Source organism: Vigna radiata, chromosome 9 (assembly GCF_000741045.1).
Source record: "Vigna radiata var. radiata cultivar VC1973A chromosome 9, Vradiata_ver6, whole genome shotgun sequence".
In the NCBI taxonomy this organism is placed as follows: Eukaryota; Viridiplantae; Streptophyta; class Magnoliopsida; order Fabales; family Fabaceae; genus Vigna; species Vigna radiata.
In genome coordinates, this window is record NC_028359.1 from 7404005 (window position 1) to 7429663 (window position 25659).

The 25659-nt window shown below is 33.6% G+C and overlaps 4 protein-coding genes across 8 annotated transcripts in view; 1 reads left to right on the forward strand and 3 right to left on the reverse strand.

Moving 5' to 3' along the window:
* The window catches only part of LOC106773226 (nuclear intron maturase 3, mitochondrial-like), a 4940-nt gene extending 826 nt beyond the window's left edge, over positions 1–4114 (reverse strand). The window contains exon 1 of the mRNA XM_022786497.1: positions 1–4114. This exon is cut by the window's left edge and continues 826 nt beyond it. Within this exon, the coding sequence (XP_022642218.1) occupies positions 1–1628 (1628 nt within the window). The 5' untranslated portion in view covers positions 1629–4114.
* A 103-nt stretch (positions 4115–4217) lies between these two features.
* On the reverse strand, positions 4218–5558 carry LOC106773675 (unknown protein 1-like). 4 transcript variants are annotated; one of them, XM_014660407.2, is made up of 3 exons: positions 5395–5558; positions 5224–5317; positions 4218–5118 (listed from the first exon to the last, which is right to left on the reverse strand). In XM_014660407.2, exon 3 carries the CDS (start codon positions 5113–5115, stop codon positions 4471–4473), a length of 645 nt encoding a protein of 214 aa, XP_014515893.1. In that variant the 5' UTR covers positions 5116–5118; positions 5224–5317; positions 5395–5558; the 3' UTR covers positions 4218–4470. The 4 variants fall into 4 exon arrangements, with proteins under 4 accessions (XP_014515893.1, XP_014515892.1, XP_014515894.1 ...); XM_014660406.2 differs by having other exon boundaries at positions 5256–5317; positions 5395–5554; XM_014660408.2 differs by lacking the exon at positions 5224–5317 and having other exon boundaries at positions 5395–5554.
* Positions 5559–6186: 628 nt separating this feature from the next.
* Positions 6187–11327, reverse strand: LOC106774257 (putative DEAD-box ATP-dependent RNA helicase 29). 2 transcript variants are annotated; one of them, XM_014661189.2, is made up of 11 exons: positions 10927–11327; positions 9689–10850; positions 9539–9596; positions 8917–9024; positions 8701–8749; positions 8124–8200; positions 7963–8015; positions 7629–7710; positions 7469–7525; positions 7215–7350; positions 6187–6611 (listed from the first exon to the last, which is right to left on the reverse strand). In XM_014661189.2, exons 1-11 carry the CDS (start codon positions 11270–11272, stop codon positions 6406–6408), a joined length of 2334 nt encoding a protein of 777 aa, XP_014516675.1. In that variant the 5' UTR covers positions 11273–11327; the 3' UTR covers positions 6187–6405. The 2 variants fall into 2 exon arrangements, with proteins under 2 accessions (XP_014516675.1, XP_014516676.1); XM_014661190.2 differs by having other exon boundaries at positions 8124–8197; positions 10927–11326.
* Positions 11328–19016: 7689 nt separating this feature from the next.
* Positions 19017–20914, forward strand: LOC106773227. Its single transcript, XM_014659938.2, has 5 exons — positions 19017–19445; positions 19543–19716; positions 19799–19972; positions 20158–20334; positions 20422–20914. Exons 1-5 carry the CDS (start codon positions 19245–19247, stop codon positions 20788–20790), a joined length of 1095 nt encoding a protein of 364 aa, XP_014515424.1. The 5' UTR covers positions 19017–19244; the 3' UTR covers positions 20791–20914.
* The last annotated feature ends 4745 nt before the right edge of the window (positions 20915–25659 follow it).

Genomic DNA, 25659 nt, shown 5'->3' on the forward strand with positions numbered 1-25659 from the left:
TCTGGTGCCTCAACTTTCATACAGAGGCTTGTCAAATCCTCAACTGTTCCTTTGGAATAACTTTGTTCTTCTTCTTCCTTTACTCTTCTTTCCTCTTCCTCNATCGCCTTCCTAGCTTTTGTAGGATTCAAATGTTTATCAACCTGCTCCTGAAACTTATCGTAAGCATCAACAAGTTCAGGTGGCAATTGATTTCTGATGTGTTTCAACTTAAGAAAATCACCAGCAGATAGACTTCGATGCCATTCTTGACACTCGTCTATATTCCCCAAGAACTCCTGCACTACTTCATCAGCCCAAGATCTAAAAATATCTCGGACCTCGCTTTCAATACTAAAATCAAATTTAAATCCATCACTCTGCTTGATCTTTTTATAAACATGACTAAATATCTTTAAACCCAAATTCCTACGATTCCTAGCCCTGGCATTTCTCAATTCAAGAGCCCTGACTTCTTTCTGCCTGAGGTACTTCTTTCGTGCTCTGATTGCTTTCTCTGACATAGGTGGGCGTAAAACAGAAGGCCTAACAGCTTGCAACTCCATCCCAAGAAATACAATCTTCTCCGACCCAGCGCTATGAATTGCAGTATTCACCTTATCAACACGTAAACCCAAACCAAGTTCCAAACTCTTGACAACTGTCGTCCTCAACTCCATGGCCAACATCTTCGACCCTGATGTGGCAACAAGTATCTCATCCAAGTACCTCACCGCATACACCTTCACAGGCTTGTAAAACACATCAGAATCCAAACCTGAACCAATCATCTTNGGATCCAATTCCCGATTCTCTCGATTCTCCCGCAGNCGCATCTCTTGAATCTCTTTATCAAAGCCATCAAAGTAAACATTCATCAAAATAGAACACANNCCACATTCCTGAGGAAGCCCCCTTCCCAGCCAATCCCCACCCAATTCAATCACCAAAGCCTTGCATTGAAACAACCTCTTTATCAAATCAATGAAAACGACATCCTTCACTTTGCATTCAATAACAGAACACAGCTTCTCCACATGGAAATGTTCAAACCCGTGAGGCTTGAACCTCACGGTGAACCACCAACTAGGGTTCTCGACAGAGTTTTTCAAGTACCTTATGGCAGTGTGTCGTCCCATTCCGACGCGGCCACCGTAGCAAAATGTGACGAAGCGTTCATCGTACACGATTTCCAACACCATCCGAATGGCCTCAACCACAGCTTTGAGCTTCAAATTGGGCAAAACCAAAGGCAAAGAAGAAGCAGTTTTACTGGAGGGTGTTAGTGTGACGCAACATGCTTCCACGTTGAAACGGTTTTCGCGGAGCTCCCGGGACGTGGTCTCGATGCTGAAGCGGCCCTGGAGCGAGGCCGGGCGTAGGGGAGCGGCTGCGAGATTTTGACATGCGGTGAAGAGGACTAGGGGTGAAGCGACGACGTTTTTGATGAGGTTGGTGAAGCTTCCATGGGCGTACTGGTTGAGAACGAGGGTCTTGAGTTGGGATTTGGTGAGAGGTTCCCATTCTAAGGATTGGAGTTGGAGCGGCAATGTTGAGAAAAGTTTGGATTTTGGAAAAAAGGGAGGAGAGAACGGAAACGCGTTGATGCAGGTGATGATGATTCTTCTTATGCGCAACAGTGCCACCATGGAAGACACCGAGAGACAGAAACAGAGACCAGATTTTCTTTCTAAGAAATACAAATACCAAAGACAAGAGGCATACAATACAATGCATATTTTTCACCTTCAGTTTATCTTTGAATCTTATTAAAACATAGAAAGATTAAACCAAAATTTGCTGAATTCATAAGAGAATGTATAGAAACCATTAAAAAAAATTCTTAATACTTTTTATAATGCAAGTAATTCAAAGAGAAATATTAGTATAATTTGAAACACTTTTTAATGATATTTATCTTGGCAAACGTTTGAACCGTTGAAAAGATACTGAATACTATGTATTAGATTAAGTGTGATATACTGAATTTGAACCAAAGGAACACTTTAACGAGTCTTGCCTGTAGTGGCATTTCCGTTGAAAAGCCTGTGAAGTGTAAACCTGAGCATCCCCTTTAACTGTTTTTCTTCTCTCCATCTATAAATTTTTGCTTTCTCTAGTCATTTTGGTGATTGCCCACAGCCATTTGACAGCAGACCCATTCAAGGTACATTTAGGGTTTTGAATTTTTCCTGTCCTGGTTAGAAATTTGAAGGCTTAAATATGGTCTTGATCTTGACTTGAATTAGGATTGCAATTTGAGGGATTTCATCTTCCAGGAGCAGATTCAGGTTACACCTCAGATAACCTGAATTCCAAGGTATATCAATTTTGGTCTTACTTGTATTTTGAGTCATAATATCCCTAAGTGTTTTAAAGGGCTTTTTCTATTCTTTTTAAATTTCTAAAGGAATAGCGAATGTTCTGCCGACCAGAAACTGAATATAGGACAGTTATGACCATTGGCAGCAGTCCTTCATTTGATGGTTTGGACATGTAGAGCACAGTTTATTGAACCTCTCCCAATATTCATACAGTGTTTCTCCTTGCAGCTGCCTTGTTCCACTGATTTCCTTTCTTATTGATGCAGTTCTTGAAGCAGGGAAAATTTCTCTAGCAATCTTCCCTTCATTTCTGTCCATGTAGTGATTGGTGTTGGTTGCAGGTACATAGAATTGAAAACTGAACTAGAATTGAATTGATTAAAACTGAATTAAAACTAGAACTGAACCAGAATTGAAACGTAACGGCAGTAAAACATAGTACAGGTAACAAATCTGAATTATGATCAATCATTTTTCATTCTTGATGGCAAGGAATTCAAATCTGCAACCCTTGTCAGTGAAGAACATAAAATCTAATTGGTACGAAATTTAATCAGTGCAAAGTGTAAACGAAGTAAAATCAATCGGTAAAATGGCATTGGAATTGAGAATTGATGTAAAAACTGAAAAAAAAGTGTTGATTCGTGTCCTATGTTTGATCTGAACTGTGCTATTTATAGAAAGTAAAAATAGAAGAGTAGTTTCACCAATAAATTGCCTAAGTAAACTATCTGAACTAACTAATTTGACTATCTAAGGAAGCTACAAATTTTCCCTTACAAGAAAAGAAAATAAAATCTAGGGCAATGCTGAAATAGTGCTGGCTCTATTCTGCTGCAACATTTTGGAAACAGCTGCAATCAGATCTGTCATTCAAGATTCACGTTCTTGTAATCTGAGTCAGGATTCCAACCCAACAAATTTTAACTCAATCCGAATTATGTAAAAAAAATTACGAACAAAATGATCAACGGTCACTTCTGCAGAATGCATTTCTTTTCAGAATAAAAATACCATGTTAGCACATTTAGAAAAAAATAACTTTATGGAAGAAAAATCAAATCTAGTAAAAGAACAAGAAAATAAGAACAAAAGAAATCCCAAAAAGCTATAATTAATCTAGGAAAATATTAACAAATGGAGACTCGTCATGAAGCACCTTGAGTCCTCTCTGAAACTATTGTAATGGTAGTGTTGAAACTGATAATCATATTTCATTCAATGTCTCTCCTCTCATGTTAAAAGCTAATGCCTTTGGCGCATTCTACTCCTAACATGTGATACATCAGTGAACAAAATTATTATTTGGACTTTGGAGGCTTGTTGGATGCAAACAATTTTTTCAAAGAAAAGAAACGTGAGGGGAATTAATTGTTGACTAAGGAAAACACAATGTGCAAAGTTATGTGTGATTCACTATATATTCACGTTTGACGGCTGGTGTGATATTTTTTTGCCAGTAGCATACACTTATGTTTTCCTTTAAAATCTATCGTATAATATCCCTTTAAAGTCTTTCATAATTTTCCCTACATTTGAGAAAAAAATCGCAACACCCCATCGATCATGCAATGCTTATGTAAAAAGAAACAGTCGCGCAGAAAATAGTACATTTCCTCGCACCAGCTTTTTCAATAAAATAGTACTGAATTTCTGCCCAAACAATCAAGGAATAAACGAGAAGTCGAGCATCAATCTAGGTTTTGCTCAAAATTTATCGGGTGATGACGTTATTAAGATATGAAATGTATATAAAAAATCACACAAACTACTGATAAAAATAGATTATATGAAATAACATATCCGTTGGTTGAGAAGAACATAAAGACTTCAGAGGGAAAGTATCATTCAAGCTTGAAGCATCATGTGAAAAACATAACTGCAGTAAAATTGAATTAGACCATCTTCCCAAAGTAATTAAAACTACAGAATAATTCATGGTAAAATAAACTAACGTCAATAGTTTACTGTACAATATAGTTGCTAGATGTATATCACCTTGGTCAAATGCAAAAGAGTTCTATGAAAAACATTTTCCCTGAACAAGTTATGCTACAAAGTAGAGATACATGGTCAAATTAGGAGCACAAAATGCAGTTGCGAATGAATGTGATATGTATCTGGTCTAAGTTTACATCTGGATAAAACAGGGTGGGTTGAGTCTGAGTCAGAATTCAAGCTTCTTGCACAACCTCGGATCGATGTTCCTGGGTGGAGCCGGAGGCTTCTTAGGTGCACCTGGACAAGCATCGGCAATTCCAGTGATGCAAGACGGAGAAGGAGGTGTTTCAGAATAGTATGACAGTTGAGCAAGAACCTCCTCAGCCTGCTTTGAAAAAATCACTTGCAAAAGATTCTCGTACACGGACTCAACCATGTCCTCATCTGAAAGAGTGTCACTATCAGCCTGAGAAACATCGAAGGAGGGCTGAAAATTAAGTCTGCGGGCGACGCTGTTCCTGTAGTCGTCAAGATACTTGTTGCTGCTGGGTGCCCGCGCCATGTTATCAGGACCAGGTGCAAAGGGATCAAAAACACCATCCTCAGGAGTTCGGGGACTATCAATACTACCATTGCCATTGTCATTTTCATCACCATTATCAAGAAAGCCACCTCTGTCAGAATCGCAACGAATGCAGGCACGTTTGAGTTGCTTCCTCAGCACTGAGAGAGTGAGAGGGGATTGGGATTGAAAATCTCCATTCTCGGCGAGAGCCTCGGGAGTTATAGGAACTGCACAATCGGTGGCAGCCTTCGGAATTGGAGTAATAGCATCTTTCATGGAATCTTTGCACAGATCCACAGAAGCCATGAGCTACAGTAAATTAGAAAATGGGTTTAGACACACCATTTTCCACCAAACAAGCACACAAAATCTATGTGCAGTCACAGAACATAAACCACAGAAACCCTAATTTACCTCACCAGCTACAACACAAGAAAGAAATTTACCACAGGTTTTCTATCAAATGGATCTTCTTCTGAAGGAGGAGTGACAGCAGAGTTTGAAAACACTACATTTAGGGTTGCAAGAATGGTTCATGAGATGAGAAATGAAGTGGAGATTTGAGGAAAGAGAAAATGAGAGTACCTGAGATAGTTGGAAGTTGAAAGATACTTCTTCTCTCTTCTCTCTTCTCCTGCCGATGCCCACGATGTCTTCTGAGTGCCAAATAGCGCCAATCTCTCACTCTCTGCTTTTATATCCCTTCAATCACACGTGTCCTACTTCTATTCGCTACACGCTCACCAACTTTTTACTTCTTTTCCGTTCTTTCTGCATCACCTTTTTACATCTACTTTATTTATATTTTTTTTTACCTTTACAAATATGAACATCGTTTTGTACTATAATTAGTATAACTTATTTTATAAGTTAATTTTCATTAATGAAATGAATCACTTTATTTTTCCTAGCTAGATGTTGTTTAAGACAAAAATAATGGTTAAAATTATTAAAGCTGTCACTTTCAGGGTTCAAATAATGAGTAAGTTCGAATTGTTGCTTTAATTTTCAATTAGTATTAAGCAAGGAAAATTTTCAATTAATTGCCATATATCATTTGCGGTAATGAGCATAATGCTGCTTAATTCTTCGTCTGATTAGTTACAAACAAAAACCGAAGTCATTTGAAACATGCAATGCAATTGGAGTGGCTTCATCTGAAATAAGTAGATAATTATTAATGTTATTAATCCCATACTGTTTGTGACTATGAAATGATACTTATTTATTTTTAGTTTAATAAATTACATTATGCTGATATTAGAAAGATAATTATCTTAACAATTGTCAAAATAAATGATACTTTTCAATAGGACCTCACTTGATAAAAATCAAGTTATCGATTACATATGAAGATATCTAACAAACAAAATTTCAAAAGCACAAAAGGGAAACTTCAAAAGATAAAAGGCAGTAAACAGGTGTGATCCATGTACAGAAACAAGTGTAAGAATCATAACTTTGAATTAGAACAAACAAAATTTGTTGGCGAACCAAGAAAAGAATACAAGAAGAAACCCCTCCAAAATATAAAATTTCTTTAACGGGACGCCACTTTTCCTTTACTAACTAAATTTGTAGAGAGCTTCAGACACTCTATTTGCCTTTCCTTCTTTTACCATTTTTACCAAACTTTTTAACCTTCCTCGACTTGCTTTTGATATAAGAAGTCCTGTTGGCCTTTTGCTGCCTTTCCTTTCGAATTTGATCCATATCTTTGATTTCTGAACGCACATGAGCATTGGGCATTGAATGCTGCTTCTTGCTGCCTCTAAAATTCCTACGACCTCTTTGGTAAGATCCTGTATAACAAGAATTCATAGAGTTTCACGTTTAGTTTTTATATTAAACAAAAACATCCAACAATAATGCATTATCTTTGACATTACCAACCAACAGTTACAACACAACTACCTACAAGAAAGTTGAGACACATGACACAGAAATTTGACAGATTCAAAAGTGAGATCAGGAGTTTTAAATGTTGAATAGGAACAGTTGACAAGTTTGTAGCTTTGACTGAGATATAAAATAATAAGGTAAGTTCACTTTATGGCTATGAAAATGATTTTCAATGTAATCTCAATATAGTCTAGCAAGACCTACGTGCTTACTAAGCTTGATCCTTATTCTCATCGAACATCAAAACAAAGATATAACAAACAATGTTTTGGTTCGTATATATTTCGTAGAGTCAAGTAAACTTCAATAATACCAATTTCTCAAGAAGACAACAAATATATGGGTATTTTACATGCAAATGCCCAGAAAATTCTTAATCCTGGAAATGAGAGAACTCATGCAGCCTTCTACAGTATTTATTTCTTGTATGATAAATAGTCGTTACCAGCATAACAGAGTTCATCATCAAACATAAAAACCAAAAAGCAGACAACGTACAGTACCTGCCANACTTGTTGATTCCTGAGGATCACCGTCGTTTGTCCCTCTAAGTGATATCTTACCATGTGAACGTTCTTTCCACTTCTTATACAAACCAGTCTTGGTGGCCTTCGTTTTTGCACCACTCTCTGTTTTTATCTACACACTCGAATGGAAAGTTTATATTTATGTTCTAATTATTCAAGGTAGGTTAATAGAATAATCTCACTTTGCATAGTAAGTATCGATATAAACTAGGGGGTTACAAATATTGTACCTTTCCGTTTGCAGCAACACGATCACCATTGTTTAACTTGATGTACTTTTTACTCCTCTGGCACCAGAAGGTTTACATGAGATAAAAGAGACATTTTTCAATAAAATTTAAAAAATAATTGTCTTTCTTCTCTATAAATCAATCACAACTTCAGTATTACCTTATCCCAGTGATACATAGATCTTTGTTTGTGAATACCAGCACCATCATCTGCGACTAGATCAAGGACAGCGGAGTCCAATCTANAAATATTGAGTATTGTTAGGACCAAAACCAAACAAGCAAAAACTAAAAACATGAGAAAGGATGGGATTGTATAAATAAAACTGAATCATACATGCTGAAAGTCACAACANAATAATACACAAGCAAACAAATTAAACACAAAAGCACAAACATAATCAGCTAAAAGTTTTAGTTTGGCTTCTGAACTAATGATTTAGAAATGGTTTACAATAAAATCACCCCAATAACATAATAAAGAGAACTGCTACCTATTTGAAGCAAAGTCTTCATTGGCTTTTACTGTAAGGCCAGCCTCCATATGCTGAGAATCATAGCAAAATTAGTAGATGTTTTTTGTTTCAGAATCATAATCACCACGAATATAGTGTATATCTGTATGATGAACTGTGTAATTCAGATAGAAACTTACTTGATTTTTTGGTATTGAACTTATATAGTGATCTTCATCCTTGAAACTTTGGGGCTTTCTCTTAGAACCACGTGCTGCTAAAACTCAAGTAAACAGAATCAGAAACTAATCATCATATTTTTCTGACTTAACTCGTCTAGTCTTCTTTCACTAAAATCCTAATAAAACATGTCCAAGTTAAAGTAAACCTTGAATTTTTCTACCAATTTTAACCGACAAATTCTTACACGGGAAAGGTAATTTCTGGATGCAACAGGGAAAGAAAATTGCATATCAAACGATAGCCAAGCAGACAGTTTCCACAATATCCTATAAAAATTCATACAGATATACAGTATATTCTGAGGTGCCATGTGCCTTTCTACTGGGATATACTTGAAAGAACGTAGTGATACAACCACCACAGAATATATAGTATATATCAGTGTACTAGTAGCCAACTACTTTGTTCCAGAGGCATAAGGCAGTACATAAAACAAGGGGGAAATACATCATGATGAAGATTATTCACTTTAAAAGTTGAAAATACAATGACCAAACTCAAGAATATTCAATGACAATATAAATGAAATAAAACCTTTTCTTCCTTTCTCCATGGAAGGATTGAGTTCTGATTCGATTTCCTCCTGCAAGGAGCACATATACATATCCCCAAGAAATGAATACGTGAAAAAGAAAATCCAAAATAAAATTAACCATTATTGATTCCAATCAGTCAGCAGAATACTGGAGGTTATTTAAAGAAAAAGGAGGTTCAATTGTCCCAATCAAAATTTCAGCAGTAGCCAAATACCTTTTCCATATTATCCTTAGATTGCTGTTGTTCGTGGACCAAATTTATAATATTCTCATGAATGGCTCTTTTCCTTTTCATCACATCGCCCCATTGCCCGGAAGAGCCCTGCAATTATTGAGCATCACGTTTAATGTATAGGAAAAGTACAAAGATAACAATATAGACAAGCACATCATAACTAATTTCAAGGGGGATATTTTGGTCGCATGGACCATAAACTTTAATACGATATATAACAGAGCATAAATGAAACACTGAAAAGGACATTCAATATATATAAATGAAAACCCAATCATGAATACAAATACCCAAATCTAAAAAATAAATAAGAACGTGCTTGGATATTGGCATACAAATTAAAACAATAAGAATGTGATAGGAGATTGGGAAATTTACTTCAAAAGATAAATGCTGAACTAATGACTATGACATTAATTATATTGAAATGGGAAATGTTATGTCGTACAAGAGAAGCGTTGATTTTAATCCCTGGAAGAGGGGGAGCAACAACAATGTTACTCTACATACCAAATCAAACAATGAAATTATGGAATTGGACCAGAAAATGGAATTCTACACTGGACATAATGTGGATAATGTACTTAAAGAATAAATTCACCTGTTGATGCTTTGATTTAGCTGCTTCGCCTTCGGCTTCCAAAATGGTTTGTTTTGGCCTGAAATTGAATTATTAAAGCAGTGTAACTGTAGAATCTACAGAAAGAATACGAGTAGAAAGGATACCTGCACGACATAATCTTACACTCACCTAAACTTCTTCAAATGCTCAGAAAATGCAAGNGCTGTTAACTCNCCCGTTTCNAACACCTTCATGAACATTGGATGCAGCCCTTCCCGAGGCAAATCCTTTACTCTTCTGATGGACTCCTTAGCAGGTAAGGGTTTTGTTTTTGAATATAAACGAAATGCATTTTTACAGGTCCTCTGCAACAATTCCAGTTCTGCAGAAGTATCCATAACTTCCCTGACTCTGTCTGAAAAAAGGTCAATGACTTTTTGTGGGAAACGACCATAAATGGTTTCTCTATTTGCCATTGCCTGGTCACATCTAGACATTACACCATCCATATCCTGCAAGAGTTCTTCTTCAGTGGGAGCAGGTTTGATGGGTTTTGAAAGAAACAAATGAAGATCCAAGAGGTAGGCCATATCCTCAGGAGTCACAAAAGAATATGCGGTACCAGTCCGACCAGCCCTTGCAGCCCTTCCAACTCGATGGACAAATATTTTAGGCTTNGGNGGGAAGTCCCAATTGATAACATTATCAAGCAATGGAATGTCGATGCCANNAGCNGCAACGTCGGTGACAATCAACAACATGGTCTTCCTAGACCTAAACCTGGATACATGGATTTTTCGAGCATCCTGATCCATGTCACCATAACACACAGACGGCTCAATACCTTCTTGGCGAAACAAGACATTGAGAAACTCTACATGATGTTTGGTGGACACAAAAATCAATGTCTGCTCATCAGAACCAATATGTTCCCTGATCAAGTACAGCAGGGCGGGGTACTTCTCCTCCTGCCTCAAGGTGAAGAAGGCGAGCTTCAAATCAGGGCTGATCTTGGTCTCCAGGTCGAGGCGAACAAGCTGAGGGTCTCTCAGACCAGCCTTTGCAAATTCAGCAAGAGCACTGGGTAATGTGGCACTGAAAAGCAAGGTCTGGCGAATCTCCCCGAGCTGAGCAAGAATCTTATGCAACTGCTCGGCAAAACCCATGCCAAACAAACAATCGGCCTCGTCGAAAACAACGTATTCGACGCTGCGCAAGGACATGTCATCAACTTCCGACAAATGATGCATGAGCCTACCAGGAGTGGCAATTATAATGTCAGGACTCTGAGCCAATTCCTCAAACTGACTCTCCATGCTATCGCCGCCAACCAACAAACTGATACGAAGGTCTGCAAACGAAACCAAAACCAAAGTCAAAATCAAAATCGATCCAAAAAGTTGCATCAAACAAAAAGGAAAGCGAACCTGTGAAGTGGGCAAGCTCTTTGGTGAACTTGAGAGTCTGAAGGGCGAGGTCCCTAGTGGGAGACAGAATCAGGGCTCTGACTCCAGACTGAGGGATGTGCTGGTTGAGGCGCTGAATCATGGGGACGAGAAACGCAGCCGTTTTACCGGAGCCGGTGCGAGCCATGGCAACAACGTCCGAGCCAGAGAGGATGAGGGGCATGGTCTTGCGCTGAATGGGGGTGGGAACTTTGTACCCTTTGCGCTTGATTCCCTTGAACACATTGGGACTCAGACCCAGTGACTCGAAACCCCCAGATTTTGCGTTCTTCTTCTTCTTCATCGCCGCCCTTCCTTCGCCTCCCATCTTTCGCCGTCCGTCCGAACACCACACTCTTTCCGTCCTCTTCTCTTCCTTCCAAGAATGAGGGTTTTATACACATGATTTGTTCATAGTTGTTCCATGATACCAATGTAAAATAATTTTACCATAATGTAGAATTATTTCTAGCTTACACATGATATATTTTTTTTATAACATTATAAATTTTAAAAAAAAATATTGTTTTTTGAAATAAGAAGCCAAAATCATTGTATTTTCCATTTTTTTTTACTGACAACCATTGTTCAAAAATACAAGATATTATTTTTTATACGCATAATCTCAAAAATTTATTTGGGTTGAGTTTTAATATACACATTATAAATTTAAAAAAAAAATATTGTCTTTTGAAATAAGAAGCCAAAATCATTGTATTTTCTTCTTTTTTTTTTAACTGACAACCATTGTTCAAAAATACAAGATATTATTTTTTATACACATAATCTCAAAAATTCATTTGGTTTGAGTTTTAGGTAACTATCAATAATCATTAACTATTTTATTTAAAAAAAAAATTATAATAAGCTTTTAGTTATAAGTGGTTTAAATATGACCTAACTATACTTTAATCATAACAACCAATTTTATTTGTGTTAATATTCATATACGACTTTAACTATGTTAGTTGTATTTTCATTAAATCTATTGATTGGTCGACTTTCAAAAGAACTTTTCATCAAGACACAATAAACTTTCTTAATTGTGACTTCAACAAGTGTGTTATTGAATCAAATCTATTTTTAGAAATTGATATCAACCTGACTAGTCGGTTCTTATTCTTTGGTTTGATTCATACCATAGAGTTTGCATAGTCATTTATCTAAGAATTAAAACCTTTGATTTTGTGTATCAGAAACATTATATGATTAATTAATTCTCATATCTCATTAATCATGAATACCTTTTCTGTAATTTTTTTTTGATATGATATTTCTCTTATCAAATACAAAAATAACTATCAAAGAGTAAACATATATGGTTCATATACTCACTATTTCTTTTAAAAAGGCTTTGATCATTTGCCCTCATTGCCAAACAATATGGGTAGATTGAGGTGAGTTTAGTCTACATGTTCATTTACTAGTAAATTATATCATTTGCAATCTTTTCACTTTATAGAATTGTTTTCACTGGTAGAAAATTGCAAAAGACAGAAGAAGAGAGGAGAAGTCTGCGATTATCTACATTGGTGACCAAGGCTAATGATCGTTTAGATAATAAGCAAGGACCTGCGTTTCGAACAAGGGGAAAGAAGAACACAAAATTGAGGACACCCCAACAACTCAAACCATAAAAAAAACAAGTATTATTTTCAATTTTTGTTACCTTTTTCACACCGTGTTTAATCCTTATCTTTGTTCACATTCACGAGTCATTGTGCAAGATGTGAAACATTCTAGCCATAATGATATTCAAAAGAAAAGTTGTAACGGTGAATAAAATTGTGTTATCATTTTATGATTGTTCATAATGTATTCAATTTATACATGGTTGATAACAAATCAGATAAGTCATCATCAGAGTTTTCATCTTCAACCTTTCTACCAGAGAAACGAATACTTCAACTTCTATTTGACACTTTACAAAGGTGTAGAATACTTTTATCATTGTTGTGTATGATTTTAAAACGAGGATTACCTTTTGTGATTTAAATATAATGTTTTATATCACACAGGAAAGACAACTATGAAATATTTGTAGAACCAGTTGATCCAAATGAGGTTTGTGGCCATAATTAGTTGCAATATTTTATTATTATAGGTTTTCCTTACTAATTCACTCTTTTATGTAGGTTGAAGATTATTATGCAATCATTAAAGAGCCTATGGATTTTGGCACTATTGGCTAAACTACATGAGAAGATGTACAAAACTCTAGAACAATTTGAGGTTAACAACTTTTTGTTGTGTATATCTGACTATGTTTTCCCTTATTTGTATGTATAAATTATTATTACTATTAATATATATATATATATATATATATATATATATATATATATTATACTACCTTGATTCATCATTTAATACATGATATTTGACTCATTATGCAGCATGATGTTTTTCAAATATTTAACAATGCAATGCGTTTTAATTCTCCTGGTACCATATATTTTAGGCAGGTATGGATATAAAGTCATTTAACTATTTTTTGTTCTAATTTGTTGTAAAAAAATCTAACTTACCTTAATGAAATTATTTCTTAACCTTACATTTTGCAGGCTCGTGTTATAAATGAGCTAGTTAAGAAAGTTTTTGATGTATTAAAGAAAAATCCTAAAAAGTTTGAAATGGAATATTCTAAAACAAGGCAAAAAGTAAGACGAATTGATCAACAAGATTTTAGGAATTCAAGAGACCTTAAATACAATGAAATAACCTTAAAAGTTTCATCGTGTTCGTCTCATACATCAAATAAAAGAAGTTTTAAGACAAATTGTCTATTGCTAAAGATGCTAAGATTACTATAGGTAAGAGTGAAGGTTCTAATTTTGAAAACAAATATTCTTAAGCTTTGTTTTATTTTAAGACTTGGAACTAAATTTTGTTCAACAAAATTTTATCCATTACAGGTATTAAAGAGTGTAACAAAATCAAGTCTTTTGAGATTGATAAATGTGGTATGTATAAACCTTTCTACATTGACAAGGATAAGTCTATACTTCCAACAATAAATGGTGAACTAAAACTTCTTCAGCATGTGAGTATTATTTTTCTCCTTGTCTAATAAGCAATATATTTTAACAAAATGCATGATTAAATATAGTTATTTTGCTCATGTTTTATGTAGGTTGGTCAACAAGATATTGGCTATAAAGATAGCTTGATGTTGTTTGCCAAAGATTTAGGACCCATTGCCCAAAATATAGCAAAAATGAAATTTCTTGGATGTGAAATTCTCAAAGCATCTGGTTATGCTCCATGTAAAACAGAAAAGGATACTTTCAACATAATCACTACTTCTTCCATGATATCTTATCATTTGGATAATGCTTCTAGTTATCCTAACACAACAAGTCTCACAGATAATGTTGAAAAACAGAAAGGTTGCAATCCTTCAAAAGGCTACACTTGGAGACATTATAAGTGGTGTGATAAAGAGTGCTTAAGCAAGAGATTTTGTTTTGAGCCATGTTATTCATGGGATTGCTTTCACATTGTAAGGGACTAAAAAAATTGAGAGGATGTTATTAGACGAATTAGAATAAGCTAATCAAGAAAACATATTAGAATCATCAATCTAGCAATGTGTTAGAATCAAGGTTGGAAAACAATTAAGTTTCAATTACAACCTTGCACCACCCATGTAATAATGCTTCTTTTTCTTGTTTAAGATGAAAGCTAGATGCAAAATAATTTTACTATTTCACTCAAAATATGTAATGGTTGATTATGAAGCAATGTGTCAAAATGAATAGAGATAGTTTCTCAAATGAGACCATCAAAATTTTAAAATTAGATCCGACTGTATTGATGGTTTCTAGTTTTATTTTCAATCATTTATAGTTAATTATATGGTTGACAAATCAAATTTGTCATACTAGCACATGTTCTTACAACAAGACTTCCATGAAAAGATATAACATTTTTTTACTAAAGTGAATTATAAGAAAGTTTTTATATACATCTCTAAATATATATATATATATATATATATATATATATATATATATATATATATATATATATATAGAGAGAGAGAGAGAGAGAGATTTATTTGGGCAAGAAAACATTCTTGTGTTTTCACATGAAAATATTTATAGATATATATAAAGTTTTACACAATTCTTGTGTTGCTTTCACTATTCGGCAATAAAACAAGAATATAATAAAATAAAATGTACATTAATGTTAAGTTGGAATGAAATTATTGATAATTGATTTTTTCTAGTCAGAATTATAGATATATTTGTATTTCTTGGATGTTTTTATTTATTATTCTTGATTTCTAGTATTGTATTTGTCATGGAATACTAGAGTTGTACTTAATATTTATAAATACAACCTAATAGACATGCTAAGAAGAAGCAAACTCTTCAAATATTAGCAAGTATACCAAATCGTATAAATAATAAAGTAAAAAATTAATATTTTTTTTTCAAGAGACTTATGTAACACTCGATAATTCTCACAATTCACAACTTAATTAGACAACAAAGTTCACAAAAAAAAAAACAATTTTTTCTTTTGTATTTTTATCAAACAGTTTATGTGCAAAGAAAATTTAACATGGGGTATTTATAATTGTTAAGACTATATTTCATTCACTTCATTCTTATACATTCATAAACATCTCAATTCTAATTTCACGTTAAAATCAACTCACAAATATACTCAAATCCTATCCCTATTGAACCTATGATAACTTATCAAAGTTCAATCCTTTGAATCATCAACAAGTGAATCATGCATTAAGTTCAACAATCTTAAAATTACTAATGAAGAAAGTTTTATCCCGAGATATAAGTTTCATTAGGTACTTAATTTTAATTTTAGGTTCAAAAGACATTTTTCAACACCTTAAGAACCATTATTAAGCCATGAGCGTTCAAGCCATTACAACCACTAAGCACATAAATTGAAATACTAACATTGAAATGGAAAAACATATGTATTAATTACATTACAAAGTGCATAATAAATTAGTTTATTATTTATAATATTAACAATTAGGTTTAACTTTCGAGAATCTAAGATTTACAAAATTGAATAATACGGAACATATTGAAACCATAGATTAGAAGCAACACTTCTACCAAGGTTCTTGGTAACTCCTTCATGCTCAAACGACGCCTCCTATTTGCATCTTGATGTGAATCTAACCAATGATTTAATGTGACCATGAGCAAAACCAAGGATCCACATGAAAGACTTAAAGGACCTATGACAAGGGCCAAAGTAAGGAAAACAAAGGAAGTTGTTCAACAAGTGTTGTCCATATTAATTGAATACAATCCCAGATTTTATGGAGAAAGGGCCAAGATGGTGAATTTGATTATGACCCAAATGGAAGAGAACTAAAACTCCATTTTTATCGTTGTTTTATTTTATTAGTTACTTTGTTTTTAAAATAGTCCAATCTTTGTAAAATTGATTGAGTAAATTATGTCTTTAGGCCAATCAATTAGCGGACTTTAGTTTGACTTTATTTTCAAGCTGTAATAAGGGCCCAATTTGGAAACTTAGACATCAGCCCCTTATAAAGCTTAACTATTTTCATCAAATGAACAAGTCAGATTTTTTTTTTTTATGCAGAAATTATGGTTTTTATCCATTCTATCTTAGTGAGAGTGATTATCCTAAGTTCTTGAGTGACTCAAGAACTCTTTGTTGTATCAAAAGATTTTTCCCTATTTGTGTGTTGCCTCTTCTGGAAGAGTGATTCTTTCGTTCTATTTATCTTTCTCTCTTTGTTTTATTTTCTTTCTTCTTCTCGATTTATAGAATATCAATTTTTTGTCTAGTTTTATCTCATTCATAACTTTCATTCTATACATCCAAATTGACTGTTTCTTGAGTCTAATTTGTAGTTTAGAACGTGATCATCGTTGTGGAAAAACCCTAATTGGAGTTATGTAGCTCAAGATATTAACGTTTTGAAAGTTTTGTTCCCTATTGTTTTACTAAATTTTGAAATTTCTTTCAAGGTTCAAACCCTAAAGATCCTCAATTAGTCCTTTTGTAAATGTGGTTCACATCATATGGTATTCAGAGTTTCGGAAGGGTTTGAACATCCAATTGGTAATATCTTATCCTTTTTCTCTTTTTACCAATTCATTACCTTATTTTCACATTATTTATGCATGTGTCGAATCATTGTAGAAGTTAGGCCCTTATAAAAACTAAAAAAGAATTTGCAGATCCCCAGTCCTTTGAAGAAGCATGGACGGGTCAACAGTGGAGAGAAGCAAAGAAGGCTAAAATGGAGGTCATTGAGAAAAATAATACATGGAAGCTTGTAGATCCATCAGCGGGATTTATACCTATAGGTCTTAAATGGTTTTACAAGACCAAATTTAATGAAAACGGTTGTGTAGAAAAATATAAAGCCATATTGGTGGGCAAAGGTTCTGCTCAAAAGTATGGAATAAATTATACAAAGGTGTTTGCACCTATAGCTAGACTTGATACAGTGAGAGTTTTGATAGCACTAGTTGCACAAAATGCATGGAAAGTATTTCAGCTTGATGTGAAAAGTGTCTTCTTGCATGGTGATCTTCAAGAAGAGGTATATGTTTAACAACCAAAATGTTTCATTCAAAAGGGTCAAGTAACTTAAGTTTACCTGTTGTAAAAAGCTTTATATGGATTAAGCAGGCCCCACGAGCTTGGTATACCAAAATTGAAGCCTACTTTGCCAAAGAAAAGTTTAATCGATGTTCATGTGAACACACCTTGTTCACCAAACATGTTCAGGGTAATATTTTAATAATCGGTCTCTATGTTGATGATTTACTCTTTATTGGAAACAATAAACATATGTGTGAAGAGTTTAAAAGTTCAATGAAGTTAGAATTTGATATGGCTTAATCTTGGAAAATGAAATATTTTCTTGGAACGGAAGTCATACAAAGTAAGGTAGGAATTTTCATTTGTCAAAGAAGATATGCACAGGAGATATTGGCTTGACTCAACATGACAGAAAGCAATCTAGTAAGAAATCGTATTGTACCAGGAACAACATTGTCTAGAGATGAGGTGAGTATGGTAGTCTTATGTATCTCACAATCCCTCGACGTGATTTGATGTATGGGGTAAGTTTATTCAGCAAGTACATGACAAATCCAAAGGAATCACATTGGCTTGTAGTCAAACGAATCCTAAGATATCTTAAAGGCACAATTAAGTATGGAATTTTTTATCATTAGAGTGGAAGAACTGGTCTTATTGCCTATAGTGACAATAATTATGCAGGTGACTTAGATGACAGAAAAACTACTTCTTGTTCAATTTTTTTAATGGGTATGGGAGTTGTCTCTAGGGCCTTAAAGAAACAACATGTGTTAAGCCTATCTACAACTGAAGTTGAGTACATTGTAACAACATTTTGTGTATGTCAATGTATTTGGTTTCGTAGAATTTTAGAACACAACTCGTTTCAAAAGAAGAAGGTGCAACAAGAATTCTATGTGATAACAGTTCTACTATTCAATTGTTCAAGAATCTCGTTTTTCATGGAAGGAGTAAACACATTGTAGTAAGATTTTATTTTCTTAGAGATTTGGTAAAAGATTAAGTTGTTTGTCTTAATTATTGTTGCTCTGAAAAAGAATTGGTGAATATAATGACTAAAACATTGAAGCTTAAACAATTTGAGAGTCTATGTCACATGTTTGAAGTAGGCTAAATGTAACAACATATAACTTAGAATGCTGATTATTTTTAAGCTTTTAATGTTTCAAAATAAATCTCTTATTTATTAAGGAGAATTAATCACCAATGTGGCAGATTTTTTTATTCCTAAATAGATGCTATTTTTTTTATTCCCATTATGTTAAACTGATGTACTGTTTTTTTTTTTCTTTTATAAGTCTCGCTTTGTTATTCAATAAAATATGCACTTAGATTAAATTTTATACTAGACAAGGCTAAACTATACCAAAAGTAAATGTTGACATGATTTAGAAACTAATTTGCAATGATATATATATTATTAATTAATTATGGTGGTGAAAATATCATAGATGTGTGATGAATAGAAGGCGAGGGGAATGTGAGAGAGAAAAAAGTTAAGGGTGGACGTGAATTGCTCCGAATCCTACGTTTAAGGTGACGGAGAGGAAGCAGACACTTGTGTGTTTAAGGATGGTGAGATTTAAAGTGGGAAAGAAATGGTATAACGAGTTGAAAGGTGGGAGAGAAATTGTTGGTTGTGTTTGTGATTGTGATTGTGATCATTGATCATCGTGGTGTTGCGGCATTGGCTGGCTGTGGTGGCGCGCTGCGGTGGCAAGGCAATGGCATACAGAAGAAGACACGGAATATCCAGAGCTTCCACCTTCAAGGAAGAGATTCGACATCATACAGATGATGAAAATGGTTCACCTACATCTTCCTCACCCCTCGCTGTTCAGGCCATCAAAGCCTCTGCTGCTCGTCGTGATCCCTCTCTTCACCTTGCTTTCCCCAAATTTGAACATGACCATCACAGATCCAAGGTTAATTAACTCTTACCATGTACGCCATTTCCATGCATAATATTTTGATGATGCAGTTCATAATAATCAATAGTTTCGCCTCCATGCACGCATGCAGAGCTGTGATAACAATTACGTGGTGGCGGATGTTTCGAAATCCGGCGTGTGGGGCGTCCTCGCTCAGAAAGCCAAAGAAATTCTGGAGGAGGATAAGTCATCCCCAAACCCACACCACGACGCCATCTCCTCCGAAAAACTCAAAACACACTCTTTCAATACATTTTCTTCTCTCGTACGTAAGCTACTGCATTGATTCTAGTTACATGATCACACTTTTCAAATCTTTTTCTCATTGTTACGATGCTTCATCTCAGGAGGGCATAGAGAGCAAAGCATCAGGTCGAGGATCTCCAACGAAGCCAAAGGGAATTTCTCTGTCCAACTCAAAGTCACAACTAGCTCCTTCGACGTGGAATCCATGGCAACAACCACCCCAGACAGGAGACCCTCAAGCCATCCACGCAACACAACTCAAGGCATCTCGCGACGTAAGGTGGCACTAGCAACTATGTAGTTAATTGTCTGTCATACTGCTTCGTGCAGTAAAAAAAAAATATGATCAATGTTATTTTTTTGATTGATTTTGCTTTGATATATAATTCATGTTCAATGGCTTTGGTTTCTTTAATGACATGAGACGCAAGATTTGGTCTTTTTTTTTTATGGGTCGCAGGTTGCAATGGCAACAGCTGCAAAAGCAAAATTGCTTCTGCGAGAGCTAAAGACAGTGAAAGCAGATTTAGCTTTTTCTAAAGCACGCTGTGCTCAACTGGAAGAAGAAAACAAAATACTCCGCGACCGCGAGGGTAGCGAGAAAGGCGAAACCGTTAACCGTGCAGACGATGATTTGGTGAGTCAGTATTCAAAGTTCATTACAAGTTTTTCCAGAAGTTTGTATAGTACTATGTATTTATTTAAGAATGTTGTGTTGGAGAAGATCCGGCTTCAACTAGAGACACTTCTTGCGGAGAAGGGTCGGTTAGCGAGTGAGAATGAGGTGTATGCTCGAGAGAATCGTTTTCTACGGGAGATTGTGGAGTACCATCAGTTGAGTATGCAGGACGTGGTGTATTTTGATGAAGGCATGGAAGAAGTTTCAGAACTTTATCCCATAGATACCACTTGCATTTCTACACCTAGGGTAGAGTTCCCCATGTCACCACGCTCACCCTTAAATCCAGGCTCCCAGAAAAAATCAATATTTTCTGTGTCACCACAACAGCAGCGTCAACGACAGGAAGAAGACGAAGCAGAAGATAATAACAACATTGCATCAGAATTAAATGAACATGCAGTTACAAATTGATGGTCCTTATATATATTTTTGACATTTGTAGTTTGGTTTAGCCTTAGATGGGTTCCTTTACTTGTGGAAAACAATTATTGTTTTCACTTGTTAAAATCTGGGAAGATTAAACTAGCTAGGAATGACGGGGTTTAGTGCTGTGTTCCCCCTAACCAAAAACACATTCTTCATTATGTATCTATCAATCTCTCTCTTTATATATATATATATATACATTGTTTGGAAATTTCTGATTATTACTAAAGACACTACAAAAAAAATACTAATTATACAAGACTTTTATATACGAATTTTGATCCATATATAATAAAAACATTATATATAGTTTTTTTATACGGAGGATATTATATACAAATTTTCCGTATGTAATGGGGTAAAGAGTTATATACGGATTATCCTTCTGTAATATCAGTATGTAATATTGGCGCATTTAGGCGGGAAGTTTGCCAATGATTGATCCGTATATAAGACCGTATGTAAGTAGAACACATATTTATCCACTGATTTTAAATACAGATATGGTGATAATAATTAATTAAAAAAATAAAAAGAAGTAATATAGAATCTGATTTTGGAAATGTTCTCGCACTCTTCTCCTTCTTCGAGCCAGCCCTTTCTCGAGCCCTCGTTTCCCCCCTCTGTCAAGCCTTACTTTCTGACTGCAACCATCCATCACCGTCATTCTCCCTCTCTACATCCATGATTCTCCCTCTCTGATTCGCACTCGTTCTCGTCAACTCGTCATTCTCCGTCATCGAGCCTTCTTCTCCCTCGGCGAACGTTCTTCTCCATCATCTAGTCATTCTGTGTTAGTGGAACTGTATTTGTGTTCAGTCGGAGGACAATCGTCATTGGAACCCTAGTGTTGTTTTCCATCATCCGAACCCTAGTTCTGCTCCTACTGGAACTGTCATTGTGTGGTAGTGGAACCCTCGAAGTCGTAGCGTAGAATATCCGTATATAATTTAAATACGGATATATCTGTATCTAACACTAGCTACATCCATTTTATATACGGATTTTTGACCATATATAATCCGTATATAACCACATTTTATATATAGATTTTCAACGTTATATACGAATTTAGACCATATATAATTGCCAGTTTTCTTGTAGTGGGAGTACAATAAAAATATCTTTTCCTAATCTAACGGTTTTGGGTATAGCATCGAAAATCCACAAAACAATCATTCATACTTTCTTTTAAGTTAATTTAGGTTATTCTAAACATTTCTAGTTAAAATTCTTTTATGTCGAAGCTCTAAATTGCAAGTTAGTAATTAATCCAATCAGGATTACAATAAATTCTTAAATTCGTAGTAAATACAATGAGTTATTTTCTTACCTTTGATATATATTTATAGTTCGAGATTAACTTATGATCAACAAACTTCTAATTATGGTCCATTAACTAAACAACGTTTACTGATAATCTTGATTGAATAATAGTATGGTCATTTGAATCGGTCTACTCTTTCAATGATTTTGATCGTATAGAGTTTTATGGTACACTAACTATTATTGTTAAGTGAATTGGATTATATGAAAGGATGTGAATTTAAGTATAAATTTAAACATGAAAAACTTACGCATTTTATAACATACTCATAAACTATAGTCTTAAGTTAGATGTAAATAAACTCCTTGAATCTGCAGTACAAAACTTAGTTTGTTTGTATGCTATCTTATTTGAAGCTAAACAAATAGAAGGAAGAAAGAAGTTTAATGCAGGAGCATGTGAACGTGACTATGACGTCACTAATCATGAAAAGGAGCTTCTATACTTAAATTTGTGCTTACGCTCTTGGACTATGCAATCATACAGCTAAAAAAATCTTAAATTATTTTACTTATGAGTATATTAAATTACTTGAAAACAGTATGATGAATTATTAAGTGGCATGCACTTTTTTTCTATCTTTAATTTATGCAATTTGGTATGAAAAGCATGAAAGACGAGAGAACATAACTTTGTTATCATCCAACTACTAGTTAACTGCTTTATTCAAATCCTTCGTTCAACATCATAAACTTTGAGTTGCCGACAAAAAAAGATGACTTGTCACAGATTCTTTTTCTCTATTATCAGTTTCACACCAATTACCAGCAAGTGTCAATTTACATCACATTTTTCATTAGAAAGCGCCATCACTGCTAAATGTTACTCAGCTCTCAGGTGAAAACTCTATCTTTGTCAACACTTCAATCAACATATATACATTTAATAATAATAGATAAATATTTTTCAAATAGGGCAAAATATAAAACTCGGCAAACATTAAAAAATATATAAAAACTAAAACATATGATTTTACATAATGTGTTGGAAGAAATAAGATGTGTATATAAATGGTACAAACCTTATCCTATAAGTCGGTTTTGTAAAATTGAGTTAGACTTAAAGTCTAATTCATAATTAAGTGAAATAAACATTAATAAGGTATGATTCACTTTAAATTTACACTCTGTGTAAACTTTTACTAAGAACTCAAAATACAACATGCAAATTATTGAACCTTATCTTCTTAGAAATTCAAATGCAAAAAATAAAAATAGTTACTTCATTCCTTTTTTATGACTATTTTTGTTAAAGATTAATATTAAGAAAGAGGTTAAAAACTTAAGAAACTCAAGCGTTGTTAAAATTCTTTTAAAACTAATTACTTTACTTTGAAATCAATCATAAATGTTACTTTTTATTTATTTATATACGTATATGTGAGCATGAGTAATGTAAAAGTAAGCCAACATATAAAGTGTAGGGGCCATTTCATGAGAGGGATGTTGGTTGGATGGTTTAGTTTTCAGAAAAAGATGTAAAGAGAAAAAGACAGAACCTAAAAATGAATTTGGTTTGACATAGTTTATCACTTACATATACATTGGTGTGTATAAAGAACATGTATTCTTAAAAATTGAAGTTGTTTTTGGTGCAAAGACAACAGAAGAGAGGGTGAGGCATGTGCAATTTGGCACATACATACATATGATAATAAGATAGTTTGTCATATGCTTTGGTGCCAATGTGGACCAAACTTCCTTTGCCATCGTATTTCCTTTTAACAATCATCACACTTGCCTTCACCTTCCTTTATTTTATCGTAATATTTTATCAACAAAAATTATATTAAAAAAAAATGATCTTTTAAGTTTAAAACTAACTAGTAAAATAACTTTGAATTTATTTATATATTATAAATTCGTTTTACTTTTTCAATATAAATTTCCAACACAATTTATCACACCATGACATATACATGTTGAGTAAGAAACTAAACATTGATAATAATTCGATAACAAATAATACAATAAACTCATCAAATAACAAAAACTTTGAATAATTCTAATATCATCTCTTAAAAAAAATAAATTTTAAACTTAACTTAAACTTATAAAATAGACCTATAAATAAAATTTACATTTACTTATGGACTATAAATATAATTTATGTTTGGTCCATAAATATGAAATTTTTAACATATTATATATATCATTTTAAATTATTGATTAAATTGAAATAATCATGCATTGATTTATGTAGGTTGTTAAAAGCCCACTTTTGTTACCAACAGGAAAAAAAATCTTTTATTACACTAAAGGAATACTTTTAAGACAATTTATCAACATTTCATTTCATGAGTTTTGTCTTAATGTATGGATATTACCGAAAATACTATGTAAGAAAATCCCAAATGATGGGACATGTTTTGGTAAGAAAACTAAAACATAATTCTGTGATCATATTTGAGATAACAATAAATTAAATATTAATGATGATGTGAGTTCATCCTCGTAATAGTAAAAATGCATTAAAATATGTTACTATAATAAACAAGTGGCAACATAAATATTAGGTGTGAGAATGTTTTCCTAACAAGTTCAAGGAGAAGTAAACTACTATTCAACTGTAAAAACTGATTTTATCTTTATAGAAAAAACATTTTGGAAGGTTTAGAATGTGTTTTGATAACATCATTAAACTTACTATTACGCTAGTTTGATTAGGTAAGTATTTCAAAATAACCTATTTTAATAAAATTTAACTTATATAAATTATAAATTACTTAGATAGTTTGGAGCATAGCTTATATATTTCTTGCAATGTTATACCTCTTATATGTTAATACAATTTCTTATTAACCTCTATTTATTTTTACGTATCATTATTTATTTCAATTTTAGAGTGACAATAAATTAGTACACCACTTTTAACATTTGTGGAGTTACTTTTTAATGTTTTGTGTATTTAAATTGAAATAAATTGATGTTTCATTACATAATCTTATATGAAAATTACGTAAATGAAAATTGTAAAATATGAGTAATTTAATTCAAGAAAAAAAATTATTAATTATCAGGTCATTCATCAACCAATTTTGCAAAGTCCATCTTATTCGGTCCCCTACTTTGGTAGAAAGTGTTTTTCTTTTTTCCGTGAAAGTCGAAACCCAAAACTTGCTTATCCTAAACTAAACCAGCAAGATTTAAAAAATAAAGCAGCCGAAATTTATTGATTTAATTATTAAGTCAAACTCATGCAACTTTTCCTAGAACAGTTTAAATTAACTAATATTTAAGAGATAAATATTTTAGGATGAGAGAAATCTAAATCTCTTGACTAAAAATAAAATAAATTTATAGTTTATAAATAATTATAAATTTTATTTTATAAAATTAAATTAAATTGAAAATGTATGCATTTTTGATTTCTCATTGAATTGATTCACAAGTATTTTTAGGCTGAACTCCAACCAACGAAGCCTCTATCCTTCAGCACCTACCATCACACACTTGTTTTGGAACAGGACATTTTCGGATATATGTAAAACAAGTAGGGCCATCACGGTAAAAACACCATGTTTGCAC

Excerpts from the sequence above, each read along its gene's own strand:
- LOC106773675 (XM_014660407.2), bottom strand. The coding sequence starts at position 5,115 with ATGGCTTCTGTGGATCTGTGCAAAGATTCCATGAAAGATGCTATTACT.
- LOC106773227 (XM_014659938.2), top strand. The coding sequence starts at position 19,245 with ATGGCATACAGAAGAAGACACGGAATATCCAGAGCTTCCACCTTCAAG. Across the intron at positions 19,973-20,157 it reads AACTCAAGGCATCTCGCGAC|GTTGCAATGGCAACAGCTGC; the intron begins GTAAGGTGGCAC and ends TATGGGTCGCAG. Across the intron at positions 20,335-20,421 it reads ACCGTGCAGACGATGATTTG|ATCCGGCTTCAACTAGAGAC; the intron begins GTGAGTCAGTAT and ends GTGTTGGAGAAG.